Below are 17173 nucleotides of genomic sequence, written 5' to 3'. Positions count from 1 at the left end.
CTGACCTTTTAAAATAGTACTCATTTGCCACTCCAAGAACTTCACAGAATAACAGCAGGCAAATAATTTACACTTACATGGTTAAAACCTAACCTATGGAACTTTTGTCCTAAACTCCCTTTAACATTTTCTTCATGCCTTTGTGCTCAGAAAAAGTATCTGAATGCATGACTGTCTCTTCCTTTTAAAAATAATTTCCTTTATTTTTCACCTCTATTTTTAAATTTTAATACTCTGAAATATTCAATTTAGTCATTAACTTGGGATGATGCTTTATGTGAAGTAATGAAGTAATGAAAAATGCAGTTTTTTTCTCCTTGAATATTGCACGTGTTCTATGTTACTTATGTGTCTATTTTCATTTATTTTGGATGATGTATTTTTTACTTTTAATTAACATCAAGAAGTATAAGTACACTATTACAAATTATACATTTTTAAAAATTTATTTATCTTTCTATTTATATGTTATATACCTCCAAATAATAAAATTTACTACCATCAATAGGATGTGTCTTGTGTTATTTTAGTATTAGCAGTAACAGAGTTGTGTGACTCTACCTACACCTTTTTCCCCTCGGGACCAACCGTAAGACAACTGTCTATACCTTTGCAAAGACCAAAACACAGTTGGAGGGAAAAAAAAGCCATGATGCCATGTAGGCTGAACATCTGATTTGATCGTTAGATAGTAAGGCATTTATTTTTAGCTAAGAGAAAAAAAAAAACAACAAATGTCTTATTTAGTACTACATATTCAATATGAAAAACTAAAAATATCATTTTAACAAAGTTGTAATTATATTTAATACGCCTAATTAAGTTGGGGATGGACCGTTTCTGGTGTAAAGAAAACAAGTGATAGTATTTTCTTACATGTCTTTTAAAAGATGTCTCTATTAACTGGGAAACTTCTTTAGCATTGTAAGCAGTGGATGCCACTCTACCACTTAAAGCACGTTTTTTCTTCTTTGAAAACAAGAAACTGTGATGCCAAGTATAAATATCTCGTATGCCTTTATCGTGGCATTTATTGCTTCCAATTATAGTTATTTATTTTCTGGTCCATTTCATCCTTTTCAAGACAAAGAGCTCTTCAAAACCCAAAAGTTATGTCTCATTTTTCTTTTTATTTCTACCATCAGGTACAATGCTCTCTCATTGAATAATATTGATGCTGAGTTAGGAAACGTCTATGAAAACATATTTTTAACATTGTTTTATGTTCTGCAAGACATTGTTTTCTGTCCTAAGGCTCTTCAATATATTATTTGATGGTTCAGAACATTTCTGGTATACCTCTGAGTTGACAATTGTTTTCTATATTTCATAGAAGTAGAAATGTTTCTTTTAATATCATTTATCCCTGTTACTATAACTGACATGAAATATATCATTCAAAATGATACATACAATCATTCCCAGATTATATGTATTTTCTACTCCAAGTAAAATGAATTACCTATAACCATCGAGGGATATAAAAAAGCATTTGTTCCATTTGTGGGAGGCACAGTGAAGTATTTGACTAACTATTCTCGTATCTGGACTGAATTGTGCTACCATATCTGATTTATGCATTCGGCAAGCATTTATTAAACCACACTGTGCCACAATCTGCTAGGTCCTGTTAATGCCAATTACATTTTATAAGTCAAAGATTTTCATGTGTATCCATTTTATGAGCCCAAGTTGTCATATGTATCTTGAATAATAATGCCATTTTTAAATGATAGTATTTATCTCTTTACTTAAAAAGAGATACCATGAAATCACTTAGTGAAGACCATAAATACTCTTATTATCACCTCTTATAGTTTATATTTAAAAGGAACATGGTAACAGTGATCATGTATAAATGTTCTTTAGATTAATTTCAAAGAGGATGCTTTTGTATTCTAATGTACACTTAATTCACTAATTGAGATTCACTGATTCATTACCAAAATTCTCATTCCAGGCCCTCCAGGCCCTCCAGGCGGTCTACGAATAGAAGATATCCGAGCCACTTCTGTGGCTCTTACGTGGAGCCGTGGTTCAGACAATCATAGTCCTATATCTAAATATACCATTCAGACCAAGACTATTCTTTCGGATGACTGGAAAGATGCAAAGACGGGTGAGTTTCATTTGTCTGATTAATCTGCACAGATTTTTAAATGAATTCTTTTATGAAAAATGAGTATCTGAACTTCTTAAGGATTTCATCCTCTACCTTGAAGTGCTTTTCTATTTTCAGACTTTTTTTTTTAAGTATTCCAGTGTATTAGTAGTGAAGGAAACCATGAGGAATTTAGACGTTTTAAAACTTCAGGGGAAGAAGCAGCAGGTCTGTATCTATAATGGGAAAGCAAAGAGAGGCCTCCTGGCTTTCTAATTTGAGCTCTGTACAATTCTAAGATTTATTAGGGGAAAAAAAACACTTCAGGAAATCTTCTCTTTTTGGCAAATGACATCTATCGCTTATTATTTATTACCATCTCCCTTTTTTTTTTACAATTATATAGGTATTATAATTCTGCATTTTTAAAAAACCACTTTAATTATAAATATTAATTTAAGCACCCAGTTCTTATTACCGTAACCTTTACTTTCAAAAGCTGATCTTACCTGCTTTAAATCGCCTCAAAATAGATCGTCAAGGTAGTTTTGATTTTAATTTTTTTTATATTAAGATATTCTAAAATTTGATCAGGAAAAAAACAAATGAGTAAGTGAGTGCCTTCCTGTGTCTATAATTATTACCATTTTCCTTTGCCATAACTAGCCTATAACATCATATAGCAGTTTATCTTTTATAACATCAAAGAAGATAGGTGATCCTTTTGATAAAATAACCCGCTTCTGTTTGGCATTTGAGATTATTTTTAAACAAACTTATAGTGCCTTGAGTTTCTTTTAGATACATAATGAAGACATATAAATATGTGCTCAGTTGTCACCAGAGGGGAGAAAAAAAAGACAAAAGTGAATAAAATGTTTATGGTTTTTCTTTTTTTAAAAATTTTATTTATTTATGTGAGAGAGAGAGAGTGCAATTAGGCAGAGTGGTAGACAGAGGGGGAGGGAGAAGCAGGCTCCCCGCTGAGCATGGAGCCAGATGTGGGATTTGATCCCAGGATCCTGGAATCAAGACCGTAGCCAAAGGCAGCAGCTTATAATTGACTGAGCCACCCAAGTGCCCCTGTTTATGCTTTTTAAAAAATGAAAAAAGATTAATCCCAGCATATCCCAAAATTGCTCTCATTTTTGCTGTGTTTTAAGGTAATGGGGTTTATTTGTATTGATCACTGAAAGGTTTTAATTTAGATTTCGTTTTCATGGAAAATGAACCAAATATAAAATTGAAGCCTGTTATTAGGGCTTACATATATTCCAGTATTAATTGACTCTCTACATAAGTGTATAAAATACACATGAGTTAGAAACAGGTAAAACATTTCTATTATATTATGCTGGTGAGTGTAAGAGTTATTATCTATAAATATGCTTGGCAAAAGAGACCATTTGAAAATTTACCTAAAAAAGCCATTTAGATGTTTGACAAACCTAAAGGGTGGGCAGTTTCTATTTCTCTGAAGACAATGAAAATGAATGATAATGATCAATCTATAAATAACATTGGATATCTAAACAAATTGACAGTGATTATAGATACTAGAGAACAAAATGTGATAAACACATTTAAAATTTTTCTTTGCTTTGATAAAGGAATAATAATTATAATCATTTCCATTAATTATGTAATATATGCTTACTGGTAGCTCAATTAAAATATACTTCTCATTAAAATATACATATTATGGCACCTGGATGGCTCAGTTGGTTAAGTAACTGCTTTCGGCTCAGGCCGTGATCCTGGGATCCCAGGATCAAGTCCTGCATCAGGCTCCCTGCTCAGCAGAGCGCCTGCTTCTCCTTCTAATAATACTACCACTTCTCATGCTCTTTTTCTCTCTCTTTCTTTCTGAAATGAACAAATTTTAAAAATTATATATATATATGTATATATATATATCAGAAGTGTGCTTCTGATATTACTATAGTCATCCCAACTTTGTCATGGCTCCTGTAAATTCCAGTTAGTTGACATACAGTATAATATTAGTTTCAGGTGTACAATGTAGTGATTCAGCACTCCGAAACATCACCTGTGCTCATCATGACGAAAGCACTCCTTAAAAAATTTTAAAAATCATAAATATATATATATATATATATATATATATATATATATATTTCCAGTGGAATATATATATTCCACTGGAAAGTAATTCCATGAGGATGAAGATTTTTTAAAGATTTTATTTATTTATTTGACAGAGAGACACATCAAGAGAGGGAACACAAGCAGGGGGAGTAGGAGAGGAAGAAGCCTCCTGCTGAGCAGGGAGCCCAATGGATGGGGGGGCTCTACCCCAGGACCCTGGGATCAGGACCCAAGCCAAAGGCAGACGCTTAACAACGAGCCACTCAGGCGCCCCGCGGATGGAGATTTTGTTTTATTCACTATTCTATCCCTAGCTTCTAGATCAGGGTCGTTAATGCTCATTTATTAAACACATATTCACTGAGCCTCCATTGTATGCCAGAACCAGTCCTGGATGCTGGATATACACCTGACCATCCATAAACAAAACAGAGAGAAGAAACACACACACTCACACACACCAACCAATCCTGCCCTCAAAGCATTTACATTCCAGTATAAAGATGGTGATGAACAAATAATGAATCACTGAACTCTACCTCTGAAACTAATAATACACTATATGTTAATTGAATTTAAATAAGATAAAATTTAAAAAAGAAAAGAAGAAAAATAAATAAAATGTGTAATAAGTCTTTTGGTGATTAGTGCTAAAGAGAAATATTAGAGAAGTAGAATCAGGCTGCAGGAATTGCATTTTAGAAAGGGTGCTCCTGGGCGCCTGGTTGGCTCAGCGGGTTAAAGCCTCTGCCTTCGGCTCAGGTCATGGTCCCAGGGTCCTGGGATTGAGCCCCACATCGGGCTCTCTGCTCAGCAGGGAGTCTGCTTTCCCCTTCTCTCTCTGCCTGCCTCTCCGCCTACTTGTGATCTCTGTCAAATAAATAAATAAAATCTTTAAAAAAAAAGAAAAAGAAAGTGTGCTTCTGATATTAGTATAGTCAACCCAACTTTGTCATGGCTCCTGTTCACGTATTGTTATCTTTTTCAGCCTATTTGTATCTTTGAATCTAAAGTATGTTTTCTGTTGAAATGTATAGTTGCACCTTATTTTTTAATCCAGTCTTAGAACCACTGCCTTTAGATTGGATTCTTTAATCCATTAACCTTTAGAATTATTATTTTTATAGTTGAATTTATATCTGCCATTATATTTTTTTCCAATTTTTAATTTTTTAAAATTTTTATTCAAATTCCAGTTAGTTGACATACAGTATAATATTAGTTTCAGGTGTACAATGTAGTGATTCAGCACTTCCATACATCTCCTGTGCTCATCATGACGAAAGCACTCCTTAATCCCTACCATCTATTTCACCCATCCCCCGACCTAGCTCCCCTGTGGTAACCATCCATTGTATTTTTGCTTACTAAATGTTTTACTTGTTTTTGTTCCTTTATTCCTCCTTTATTGTTTTCTTTTGGATTAAGTGAATATTTTCTAGTGTAATATTTTAATTCAAAAAAATATATAGAGAGTTAATGGTTACTATATATATTATACATAAAATTGTATATAAATAAATGAATTTTAAATATATATTTATTTATCTGATGGTTACTCCTGCATTTGCCAGATATGTATGGACTTCTTAGAATATAATTCATATTGTAGTAACTTAATTTTAGTGAGATATAGAAATGTTAGTCCTAGATAGCTCTTTTGCATCTTATCTCTTCTTTTGTGGTATGTGTCATTTTTATACATATTACATATATATATCATAAACCTGTTACTCTTCTGTTAATGTCTTCTGAAGAAGCTGTAAGAAGAAAGGAAAGCAAGTACATATTTATAGAGTTGTTATATTAACCTTTTCTTTACCATTTTTGGTCCTTCTTATTTGTTCCTGTGAATTTGAGTTATCGTCTTTACGCTAATACAGTTTTGCTTTTATCTGTCTGCTTAGATAGTATCAAATATTCTACATGTCTATATGCTGTAAGCCCAATCATTTTTTTATTTTATACATAAAATACATGTAAAAATAATTTTATGTATAAAAATCATGAGGCAGAGTAAAATGATAGTTGATATCAGCCACCGAATTTTGTAGTTCATTATGCAAATAGCAGTAGTGGATGATAAGATGTGCAGGGGCTTGTAGGTCCTCTAAGGAGTTTTTAAACAAAGGAACAGTAACCTGACTTCTAATTTGAAGAGGGAAAAATCACTCACTAATGTATGGAGAATGAATTTCTGGAGGGTCAAAAATGAGAAACACGGAGAACAGTTGGGGCTTATGGCAGGTGAAAGATGTCCAGGTAGGAGATGTCACTGGCTGGGCCTACTGGCTGGGATAGCAGTGGGAATGGGGAGGAGTGGGTAAGTTTGAGATGTATTTTTGAAGGGAAAACAGAACTTTATAACAAATCAGGTATGGAGATTGAGGGAAAGGGCAGAATTGAGGATGATTCATGGGATTTTGGCTCTCATATCTGGGTAGAATATAGAAGCGCTTACTGGAGAAAGAAGAGAGATTAAGTACAAGTGAGGACTTAGTTCCATTTTGGAATGGGTTCTCAATTTTTTTTATTTCAACTGAATTTCCATCTAATATAATTTTCCTAAGAAAACTTTTAAATGGTTCTGAGTGTTCGGGTTGCTGGAGTCCAAAACCTTCAGCCCTTGTATATTAGATTTCTTTCATTTCATATTTGTAATAATTTTTAAATATAAGTTCTAAGTTGTTTTTGAGCATTTAAAAAAATATTATTTCTTCATCTTTTTGCTTTCGTTGTTTCTGATAAGAAGTCAACTATTGTTTTTACCTTCTATTCCTACATTTATTTAATGTGTCCATTTCTCTAGCTGCTTTCAAGATTTCTTTTCATTTTTACTTCTCATCTTGATGAAAATATATTTATCCTGATGGGGGTTTCCTGGCAAGTTGGGCCTTTGAATTGATATCTTCCTCAACTTTGGAAATTCTCAGCCATTGTATCTTCCAATATTTCTTCTTCTCTTCTTGGTCTCTATTGCCATGCATGTTAGATTGTTTGATGTGTTCCACGGATCATGGCTATATGCATATGTGTATTTCTGTTTGGGTAGTGTCTAATGACCTGTTTGCACTTTCATAGATTCTTTTCTCCACTACATTCAGTTTGCTGAAAATCTCATTAAATGATTTTGATTTTGTGTTTCTTTCTATTTCCAGGATTTTTGTTTGTTTGTTTCTAACAGTAGGTTCCTTTTAATATTGTTTACATGGTATTCCATAAAAATTTCTTATTTATTTATACAAGTTGTGCATCTTTCCCACTTGATACTTTTACATATTTATAGTAGTTATTCTGTAATCCCTGTCTGATCATTTAACACCTGGGCCATCTTTAAATCTGGCTCTATTGAATTTTTTTTTCCTTTGTTAAAAACGATTTGCATTTCTTTGTTTTCTCATCCTGATAATGTTTTTATATACATTGTGTAAAAAAGAATAGTAGAGCCTAAATTGGATATTACTTATGCCCAGGAAAACCCATTTTGTCAATACAATCTGTAGTTGAAGTGATCTGAGCTTTGCGGTTAGATTCAGTTCAGTAGAGGCTGAGTAAATTTGAGTGTAAGATCAAAACCCTCTTACATCTGTAAGTTTTCCAGCCTCACCATCAGACTTCAGCTTGCTCTTCTAGCCTGGCTCTCAGGGAGGGTTCGTTCTTTCAGCTTCCCTTCTTTTGCCCCAGACAGCTGCTGTCTGATAGCTAGTCTAAAACCCAGAGTTCTTGGGGGTGGGAGATGTTCTCAGTTCTCCTGTGTTCAGTCAGACTTCAGCAGACCCAAAGCACTAGTCTGTCTCAGGGGAAGCCAGTCTGTCTTTGCTGTCCTGCCACTCACCTAGCCACGCATGCTCACATGCTTATTCAGTAGAAGGTCTGGAGTGCATGAAGCAGGGTCTCCATTTACCTGCTTTGCTCTGAGACTTGAGCAGATCTGAGATGTCTGTGCCTCAGGGAGAGGTCTCTCTTGGCTCTCTTGTCTTGCCCCCAACTTTTTTGAGTACTCTTGGTGAAGTCCTACCAGAAAGAATTGGCTCATGTGTACAGATGCTCCTTGATTTGGGGGCTCCCGGGGATTCAATGCAGCCATGACAACCTATACTTTGTCTTTAAATATCTGTGAGAAGTTCAAGTGTTTTCTTCTTATGAACATGAATGATTATTTCCTCCTCTCCCCATTACTCTACCTATGATGAATTTAGTTCATTAGATCTCTTCACAAACTCAGCTCTCTGACAGGCTTTGAAAAATGATTATTTTGTAGATTGTCTTACCTGTTCTTTTTATTAGTTATGTGAGTAAAGTTCTCTTGTGTCAGTATCCTAAGTGGAAGTGAAAAATACTTTTTGCAATAAATGCAATCTTTATTTCTAGTGGTGTCTACTATAAATGGAAAGTGTGGAACTAAACTCCTTTTTATGAAGGTAATTATTTAAGGTGTTCAATAAATATTTTTTAAAAGATATAAAGTTTCAGCAGTACAAGGATTACTTTTAGAATAATGAGATGAAAGAATAGACTGTATAGCTTTAAAACAATCTACTATAAATATTACTTCTCTTGGAATTTATAGGGGATAGGCAGCCAAAAATTGATGCCGTTCTCAGGGTTCTGCAAGATACACAGATAACATTTAGAATGTTGTGTTTGATTATATGCTGCTACTTAGAGAAGGAAAATTATAGAATATTGTTGGTGGCAGGTTATGTGTATGGAAGGGAACTGAACAAAAAGAGAGCTACAAACCATGCTATGAAATCAATTGGAAGACCCAACCTGGGATATGGTCTCTAAACCGAAGAACAAAAATGTTTTTATATTTAAAATTCTGTTGTGTGGAAGGCTATAATTACAAATTAACATCTTAGCACATAAGTATTTCTCTGGACTTCAGATTATTTCCTTAGAATAGACATTTTAGAATAATTACTTAGTGTAAACATGCTTAAACCCATGAGCTATACTAAAAAATTACCTTGTGGAAAGGTAGAAAGAGTTTTTAACCCTGCCACTAGTATATTAATATCTCTTCTACCATATCTTTACTTATTATTTAGTATTTCTAAAATTATTTTCCACATTGATAGGTTTAAAAAAATGGGGGAAAACCCCCACTAGGCTCATTGTAGAGTACTTACTTTTTAGAATTCCCTATTTTCTTTTTTGCCTTTCTATAGCTTCAGTTTTTATTGTTCTTATTTCAAATATGAATTTCTGGGTTTTCATGAGGCTACATTCAAATTTTCCTTAGAGAAAAATCAATGAGTCATATCTTCTGGGATGCCAGAAGAGATCCCAGATTCTTTTGCTTCAGAGAACTTTGCCAAATCTATGGCATCTTGCAAAGTTCTGCCAGAAGACCTGTGGGTTGGGTCTAGAGATGCTAAGGTAACACAGAAGCAGTGAGAAGTCTTTAAATGCCCTTTTCTATTCTCAAACACAGAGCTGCTTTATCAGTTAGAACCTCTGAGTGGGTTCTGGATAATGTTAAGTACTTGGGTTTTGGATTGAGAGGGAAGAAGCTAAAGGTTCTGTATTTTAATTCTAAGGAAATACCAGGATTTACTAGGAAATTTCAAACAATCTAGAACAAGTAGGATTACACTGCCTACAGGTTTTCTTGAAACAATTTCTGTTTTTTTGTTTTTGTTTTTGTTTTTTTTCTTTGTCCTGAGGTCATTCTGGCTATTTCTGAAGCTTTTCAAATAGCTAGTCCCTGTGGTCTGAAGGCAAAATGCCATCAGCATGGTTGCCAGGCAACTAAAGCAGTATGAATTATTGGCCTTAGGATATACATGAGGCTTGCTTCTCTTTTCCTCCAAAGAATAGTCAGAATTGTTTTTTTCTGAGGCTTATGAACTCAAAGTATTTGCAAATAAATCTATGGATTACTGTTTATGGCTGGTTGTTAAAATAAGACCATCTCAAGAGGGTCTTTTGATCTGAGTATTTAAAGTAAGGAGCACATCTCCTGCTCTATATCCCTTTGATTGAGATTTATACTCATCAGTAAAGCCAAGATTGAAATAACGATCAGGTTGAGCCTCAGTATACTGTTTGTTTGTTTGTTTGTTTGTTTGACAGAGAGGAGCCTCTGACAGGCTTTCTACAGTTAAGACTTGATTTTCCATACTGAAATTATCTTTAGAAAAAATGTCCTGACTCCAAACTGATCCACTTAAAACTCAGGAACTTGAGACCCCAGTCCTGATTCCTAGCACTTGCCTCTGTGGTGCAAAGTACACTCCTCTCTGACTCTAGGAATAATAAATGGGTTGCAGAGAACTTGGCTGAAGAGAGAGGACACAAAGTCCCTCTGCTCCAGACTGTTCTCCACTTGGCTTGGGCATGAATCTGCTTCCAAAGCAAAGCTGAACTCTGCTCCCAAATTCTCTGTGTGGGTGGTTTTAGAAAAATAAGATATATCCAGTACTTCCTACCAGGGGGGAAGGCATGGGGTAAAAATCCATTTATAAAGATATTTAGTGCCCAAATAAAGCAGATAAAAAATGTATAATTGAGATAAAATAGTAGCAGTGGAGCAGAAAGGATCAACTCACAAAGTGGGAAAGGGATTAAGTGGGTTGAGACAAGGTGTATTTTCTGACAAGATAATTTATGGGCTGAATATAGGCATGAAAGCCATAGAGTATTGGGTATTTTGTGGTGGGGCAAGGTAAAGGAAGGTGCTCCTTATCTTTCACCAGTAGCCCACATGATTCAGAGATGAAGACTATAAAGTGATTGTGATACACAAGACTGTGCTTCTTGCATTGAGATGTTGTCTACTCTAAATAAGCATAACTTTTGTATTTATGTTTGTTACAAATATTTAATAAGTAGTACTGTTTTCAAAATACTATGCTAGGTATACTAGACCCAAAGAAGTCCAAAACATGTGTAAGAAGTAGAAGAAACATGTGTATGTCCAAAGATGAACAAGCAAGTGGGAGGCAGAAGAAATATTTTTCATGTGGGCTGACTATATCGAGAATGGAGCTGGGAAAAAAGTTAACGAGAAAGCAAGCTTTTAAATCCTATTCTCTTTATGTGGTGAAACAAGCCAGATAGAAGAGCCACTTTTGATTCTAGATATATTTTTCTAAATTGAAAATGTTAATCTTTTTTTTTTTTTTTTTTGCTAAGTCTGTCCTACTTCTTACATAGGTGGTTTTCTTTAGAGGGTATTATAAATATATACCTAAATATATTTGTTTTGGAAATTTATTTTCTCACAAGTTCTGATGTTAATGTATATTAACAAGAATGATTATAATTGGTTTTGTTCTAAAAAGAGCACTTTCCATGCCTTTAGCAATCCTGATAGAGAATTCTATCCTTAACTTACCAGTTTCAAATTCTTCCCTAACCATTCAGAAGGTACATTCTAGAAGTCCATCTCTCCACATCCACTTCTTGCTTCCCATTTTGACAGAGTTGTTTGAATCCCCGAGCCAACAGTTTCTCACTGGCATTTACCTAATGTTAGTGACTCCAAGGGTTTTTGCTTATTCTTCCTTTCTTCATCTCAGTCATTAAAATCAAGGGCCTGACAATGTCACTTGCAATCCAAAGCCCACCCCCAAAGGATCCCTTTTGACTTCTCCTTCTTTACCATTCACAATTCCTCCAAATATTTTCTGTGGTCAGTTACGACTTTCTAGTCTTTGAACATACCCCTGATCTTCCATTTGTTTGGGGGTATTTTCATATTGGATCCTTACTTGGACTCCACATCAGTCTATCAGCTGCAGCTTCCACTTGTACATCCATTTGGCTCTTCTTGCTTTGACCCAGCCTACGCTTGCCCATACCTGTTGACTGCCAAGCTACTTGGAAAAGCCTGAGGTAGCCTTGACCATCATGAGAATACCACACCCTTGTCAAGAGAGACCATTCGGAGTGCTTCCAGCCTTTCCATTCTTCAGACATTTAAACGGGGCTGGGATTTTGCAGCATAGGAAAGAAGGGAGAGATTGGACTGCCTCCTTGAGCCTTCTACCATATGTTTTTACTTAGGCCCCCAACCTCATATCACAAACTCATAAATAGTTCTGTCAGCTTCTGATTTTAAAATACTATATTAGTTTCCTAGGGCTGCTGTAACAAATTGGTTTCTTAATTTAGTCTTTCATAGTTCTGGAGGCCAGAATCCAGAATCAAGATGTTGGCAAGTCTCCACCCTCTCCAAAGGCTCTAGAGAACATTTCATTCCTTACCTCTCCCAGCTTACAGTGGCTCCAGATGTACCTTGGCTTGCAACCACAACACTTCAACTTCTGCCTCTAGGGTCACATTGCAGCCTCAAATACTACATATATTTATTTTCTGTGTTTCTCTTATAAGTACACTTGTCACTGGATTTGGGGCACACCTAGATAATCCAGCATGGTTTTAACCCAAGATCCTTAACACAATTCCAATCTTAAACTTGAAAAGTTATATACAAAAACTGTTTTTCCAATAAGTTACATTTGCAGGTTCTAGTAATGTGGGCATATATAAAACTTTTTGGTAGGCACAATTCAACCCACTACTATAAAAGCTTCTCTTCTCATAAGAGGCTCGAAATTATTCGAAGGTGTCTAGAAGGGAAGAGGGGCCACCCTACCCAGTGTCACAACATCCAGCTGCGTTTTCTCCTTTTCTTTATGAAGAGCGCTTTACAAACCAAAACTTCACTTTCACTCCTACAACTACTTAAAAGAAGTGCCTCAGTATATGAAGTAAGGCAAATTCTGATTTGGTGGGAGGGAAGGGTGGAAGAAATAGGAAATAAAGAGGCAGAATCAAAATATGAGAAGGCAAAACCTAACTTTTAATCAGAAACTCAAAAATATTTGTCAAATGTAGAGAACAAGTTCATAACAAAGTAAGAGAATAGATGGCAAGATTAGTGTCCAGGAGAGTTAAAATTATGGTAGGGTGAGGTAAGGCATGGTCTGAGCCACACAGGAATTTGTCCAAAGACAGGAACTAGACACCGAGATGCTTAGCAATTATTGTGGAGATGGGTACAGCATCTTGAAAAGCTATATATTCATGGTCTGCACTGACAGATAAAAATTCCCTAAATAATAAGGTGATGAGTCATCGGCAAGCCTGAAGGAACAAATTTTCCAAATAAGTGATGTGCAAGTATTTACACGCATATGTATGTGTAGGTTAGTTATTAAAAACACATGTGGAGTTATTTTAAGAGAGCTTAAAATACTGGATAGTTCTGCCTTCCTTGTATGTTTTATCATCTCTCAATGCAATAAGCAATCTTGGATCATATCCTACCTATAATTTATAATCTTTTTATTACTTAGCAGCATGAATTCTGAGAAGTACTTAATAAATCTTAATAAACTATCATAACATGTATTATCATTGCCCCAAACAATTTGGGTAAAAATGTACAAAACCAACTAAAAAAGAGTAAAAGCATATAGGTACATTTTAGTAAATCATTCACTACCCATATGCAACATCAGTGGCAGTCCACAAAATTTTTAGCTGCCCCAATTGCACCCTTGCCTCAGGAAATCTTTCTAGATTCTACTTTTAGAATATAGCTTCTTGCTATTCAAGGTGGAGCCCAGGGGTTATCAGCAAAAGCATGACATAGGAGCTTGAAAGAAGTGCAGAATTTCACTCTTCTGACCCTAGGCTTATGAAATAGATGATTCATATGCATATCACTTTTTCTAGTTTATTATTTATTTATGAGCTTTCTGCTTGCTCCCTTGAGTTTAACATTTCATCATTTCTAGTTTGTATTTTTGTTTCAGCTCAAAGGAATAGGTGCCATTTTCTCAGAATAGTAAAATAAAAATGGAGGATTATAAAACCGATGTTGTCCAACTAATATTCTCTTTTTAATATTTATTTTGTTTAGATCCCCCAATCATTGAAGGAAATATGGAGGCAGCAAGAGCAGTGGATTTAATCCCGTGGATGGAGTATGAATTTCGTGTGGTAGCAACCAATACGTTGGGTATAGGAGAGCCCAGTATACCGTCAAACAAAATTAAAACAGATGGTGCCGGTATGTTGAAGAAACTTTTTAAAATTTAAGAGGTTTATAAATGCAGTGACAGCTTAATATACAGTCAAATGTATTTTGAAATAAAAAATGCTCTGAGGTAAGTGATTCATCTAAAAATGTGTATATATATATTTCACACAGGTGTGCGTACTCTGTGTCAAGACAGTCAAAAACAAACAAAAAAAAACAAAGGAAATATGAAGTTTGAGAATATTTTTACATAATTAATGTAAGGAGAGTGGTAAATAGAATTCACTACGTATTCCACTAGGGACCCCTACAATGAAGTTGGTATTTAGAATATAAACTCTCATGTAAATTCTGAATGTTAACCAGGCAGACTCTTAATGAAGCAAGTCCTGTGATCTAGAAGGTTCACAATTTTGCATGTCCCTCAAAGACATTTATAACTGAGTGGCCATGGGATTTGGCCAGGGAAGGTACGGTGAGTAGGGAGTTGAGAGAATGAGATGCGAACTTCTCAGATCTCTGCCACTGGGGGAATCATAGCATCTCTAAGAAATAGCTGTAATGAATTCTTTTAATATGAGGTACGACTCTAAACACGCTCTTTGATCACAGCTCAGCCATGGGAGGTCTTCCAATTTAGATTCACATTTTTATGCTAAATACCAAGTCCATTTAAATAGTCTTTAGTAGGAGAAGTACTCAGCTCTATTTTCATTTTCCCCTGCATTAACAGGCAAAAATATTGTTCTGATTCTAATAATAGCTCTTTTTTTTTTATTATTATTCCTTGTCTATAAAAAAGAAAATGTTTTGTAGGCTCTCTGAGTTTGTTTTTATTATGCCTTGCCAAAGTTCGGTGCTTTATTTGGGAGAAAAGATTTTAAAAGAATGACAGACTGCTGTTAAAATTCTACTATGATATCTTAATATCGCTAATCCACATTTCTGGCATCTTCAATTTCTTGCCCTAACATCTGAATAGAATGATGAACTCTAATGTCTTCATTTTTAAAGCCAAGTTATTTACAGGACCGCCATTAATAAGCTCTCTTAAAGTTCCGTGTGGTTTACTACATTATTTACCAGGTACAAATGATGATTCTGTAATAAAGGAAGAAAATAAATGCTGAAGTACTGATCCGCCCTGAGTATTTTCACACATATTTCAGTTAATTCTTATAATAATATTTTAGTGTAGGTAATACGAGTCAGTACTCATTAATGGGCAGTAGACTCAGAGACAGTAAATAGTGTTGAATGAATGTTAACTACTCATGAGACTTAGTTCAAATCCACATGTGTTTGATACTTGTCATATATTGAGCTTTCTCTCGTACAGGTGGTATCTCAAGCAGGACTCTATAATGCATCCACCAAATGAACATAACTGTGCTTTTTTCTCTACCTCACAGGAATATCATTAGGAAAAGGAGGTAATATAAGTTGAAGCTTTATAGAACACACATACCAGATAGCAAGGATTCCTGTGTTTGGTTTTTATTATTAGTCCCTAGAGCCACTTAGTTTTTAATAGAAACTTCTGTATGATGGACTGAACACAGTTGCCCTTTCTTGAAAGACAAAAATAGAAGGGAACATGGGCATGATATGACTGGTGGTTTTAACTACAAAATTTCATGCTGAGAGATTTGCACTTGATTTGATTTAACAAGTATTCATTTTCAAAATAAAATTGTAAAAATAAAATTAATGATTAAGTCTATGCCTAAGTAAACTTATGTCAGTTAAAAAATCATAACATTCTTACAGGCCTTTTAAATATATTTTTTAAAAGATTTTATTCATTTATTCATGAGAGACAGAGAGAATGAGAGGCAAAGGAAGAAGCAGGCTTCCCACAGAGCTGGAAACTCCATGTGGGACTCGATCCCAGGACCCTGGGATCACGACCTGAGCAGAAGGCAGACGCTTAACAGACTGAGTCACCCAGGTACCCTATAGGCCTTTTTAAAAACCTCATTGAGTTTGATTAGCTTTCCATGATCTCTGAACTAACACGATATAGAACTAAGACTTCATCTGAACACATTTTTTGAAGTACAGAAGTCTTCATAGGGGAGGGAAAATGCTCACTCTGGCATTGGTGGTAGATGTAGACCTTCTCCGCTCCTCCTCAGGAATTCGGATACAAACAATATCTTAATTTTTTAATCTCAGAAAGTGACTGATTTGGGATATATAGTTTGATCATCTGAAAAGAATTATTTCAAGATAATTTCAAGATCTTTTTTTCTTGTTTAAATCTCAAAGTAGAAATGATTAAATACGCTTTTAGGAATAACAAAAAAACTGTCTAAGAGAAAGATTTCAGTCTGATTTTTGAATCTCAGTCTATGAATATAATTTATATTTAATATCATATTTAGAATATCAGGATCCTTTTGATATAATTATCACCAAAAGTTTGCCTGTAACTCTGAAGACTTTTCAACCTCAGGGTCTTCTTACCCTTAGAAATGCTGGGAAAAACTTGCTTTAGGTATCAAACCTAAAATTTTGGAAGGATTGTTCAACTAAAAAATTTTTGACATCACTTTTTATAAGCATTGCCTTTTATGTTGTATTTACTCAAATGACATTTTGTAAATGAATTAATTCTCTAGCAAGCTTAGAAAATAACTTCCTTTGAAAGCCTTTAGAGCCAAAACAAACAAAGAGAGGTCTCTTTGTTTACTACCAAGTAGTAACAGTCTTGGTCCCAATGCCACCAGGTACGGCCCTCTAGTGATATGAGAGGATTCAGTCCTTTCCATTGTGAAAAAATAACCCCTACAACCTCGAACACATTCATTAATCTTTCATAAGAAAAACTGTAGGGTCTTGTATTAATCAACTTTTATGGTTATCAGTCTTTTAGCACTTGCTGTGTATTTTCAAACAGGGTGCTAAGCTTTCTATTTGCGTTGCTCCACTTAATTTCCCCAGTAACTTCATGAAACTGG

General features: G+C 34.8%; 1 protein-coding gene across 2 annotated transcripts in view; it reads left to right on the top strand.

The window, feature by feature from the left end:
- CNTN1 (contactin 1) overlaps nt 1-17173 on the top strand; it is a 354959-nt gene that overhangs the window by 273473 nt on the left and 64313 nt on the right. For both annotated transcript variants that reach the window (XM_059185639.1, XM_059185640.1), the window contains 2 exons: nt 1961-2119; nt 14091-14240. In XM_059185639.1, the coding sequence (XP_059041622.1) occupies nt 1961-2119; nt 14091-14240 (309 nt within the window). The remainder of the gene's footprint in view (nt 1-1960; nt 2120-14090; nt 14241-17173) is intronic.

The sequence above is a fragment of the Mustela lutreola genome, chromosome 8 (genome assembly GCF_030435805.1).
Source record: "Mustela lutreola isolate mMusLut2 chromosome 8, mMusLut2.pri, whole genome shotgun sequence".
In the NCBI taxonomy this organism is placed as follows: domain Eukaryota; kingdom Metazoa; phylum Chordata; class Mammalia; order Carnivora; family Mustelidae; genus Mustela; species Mustela lutreola.
This window is presented reverse-complemented; position numbering and strand designations above follow the sequence as displayed.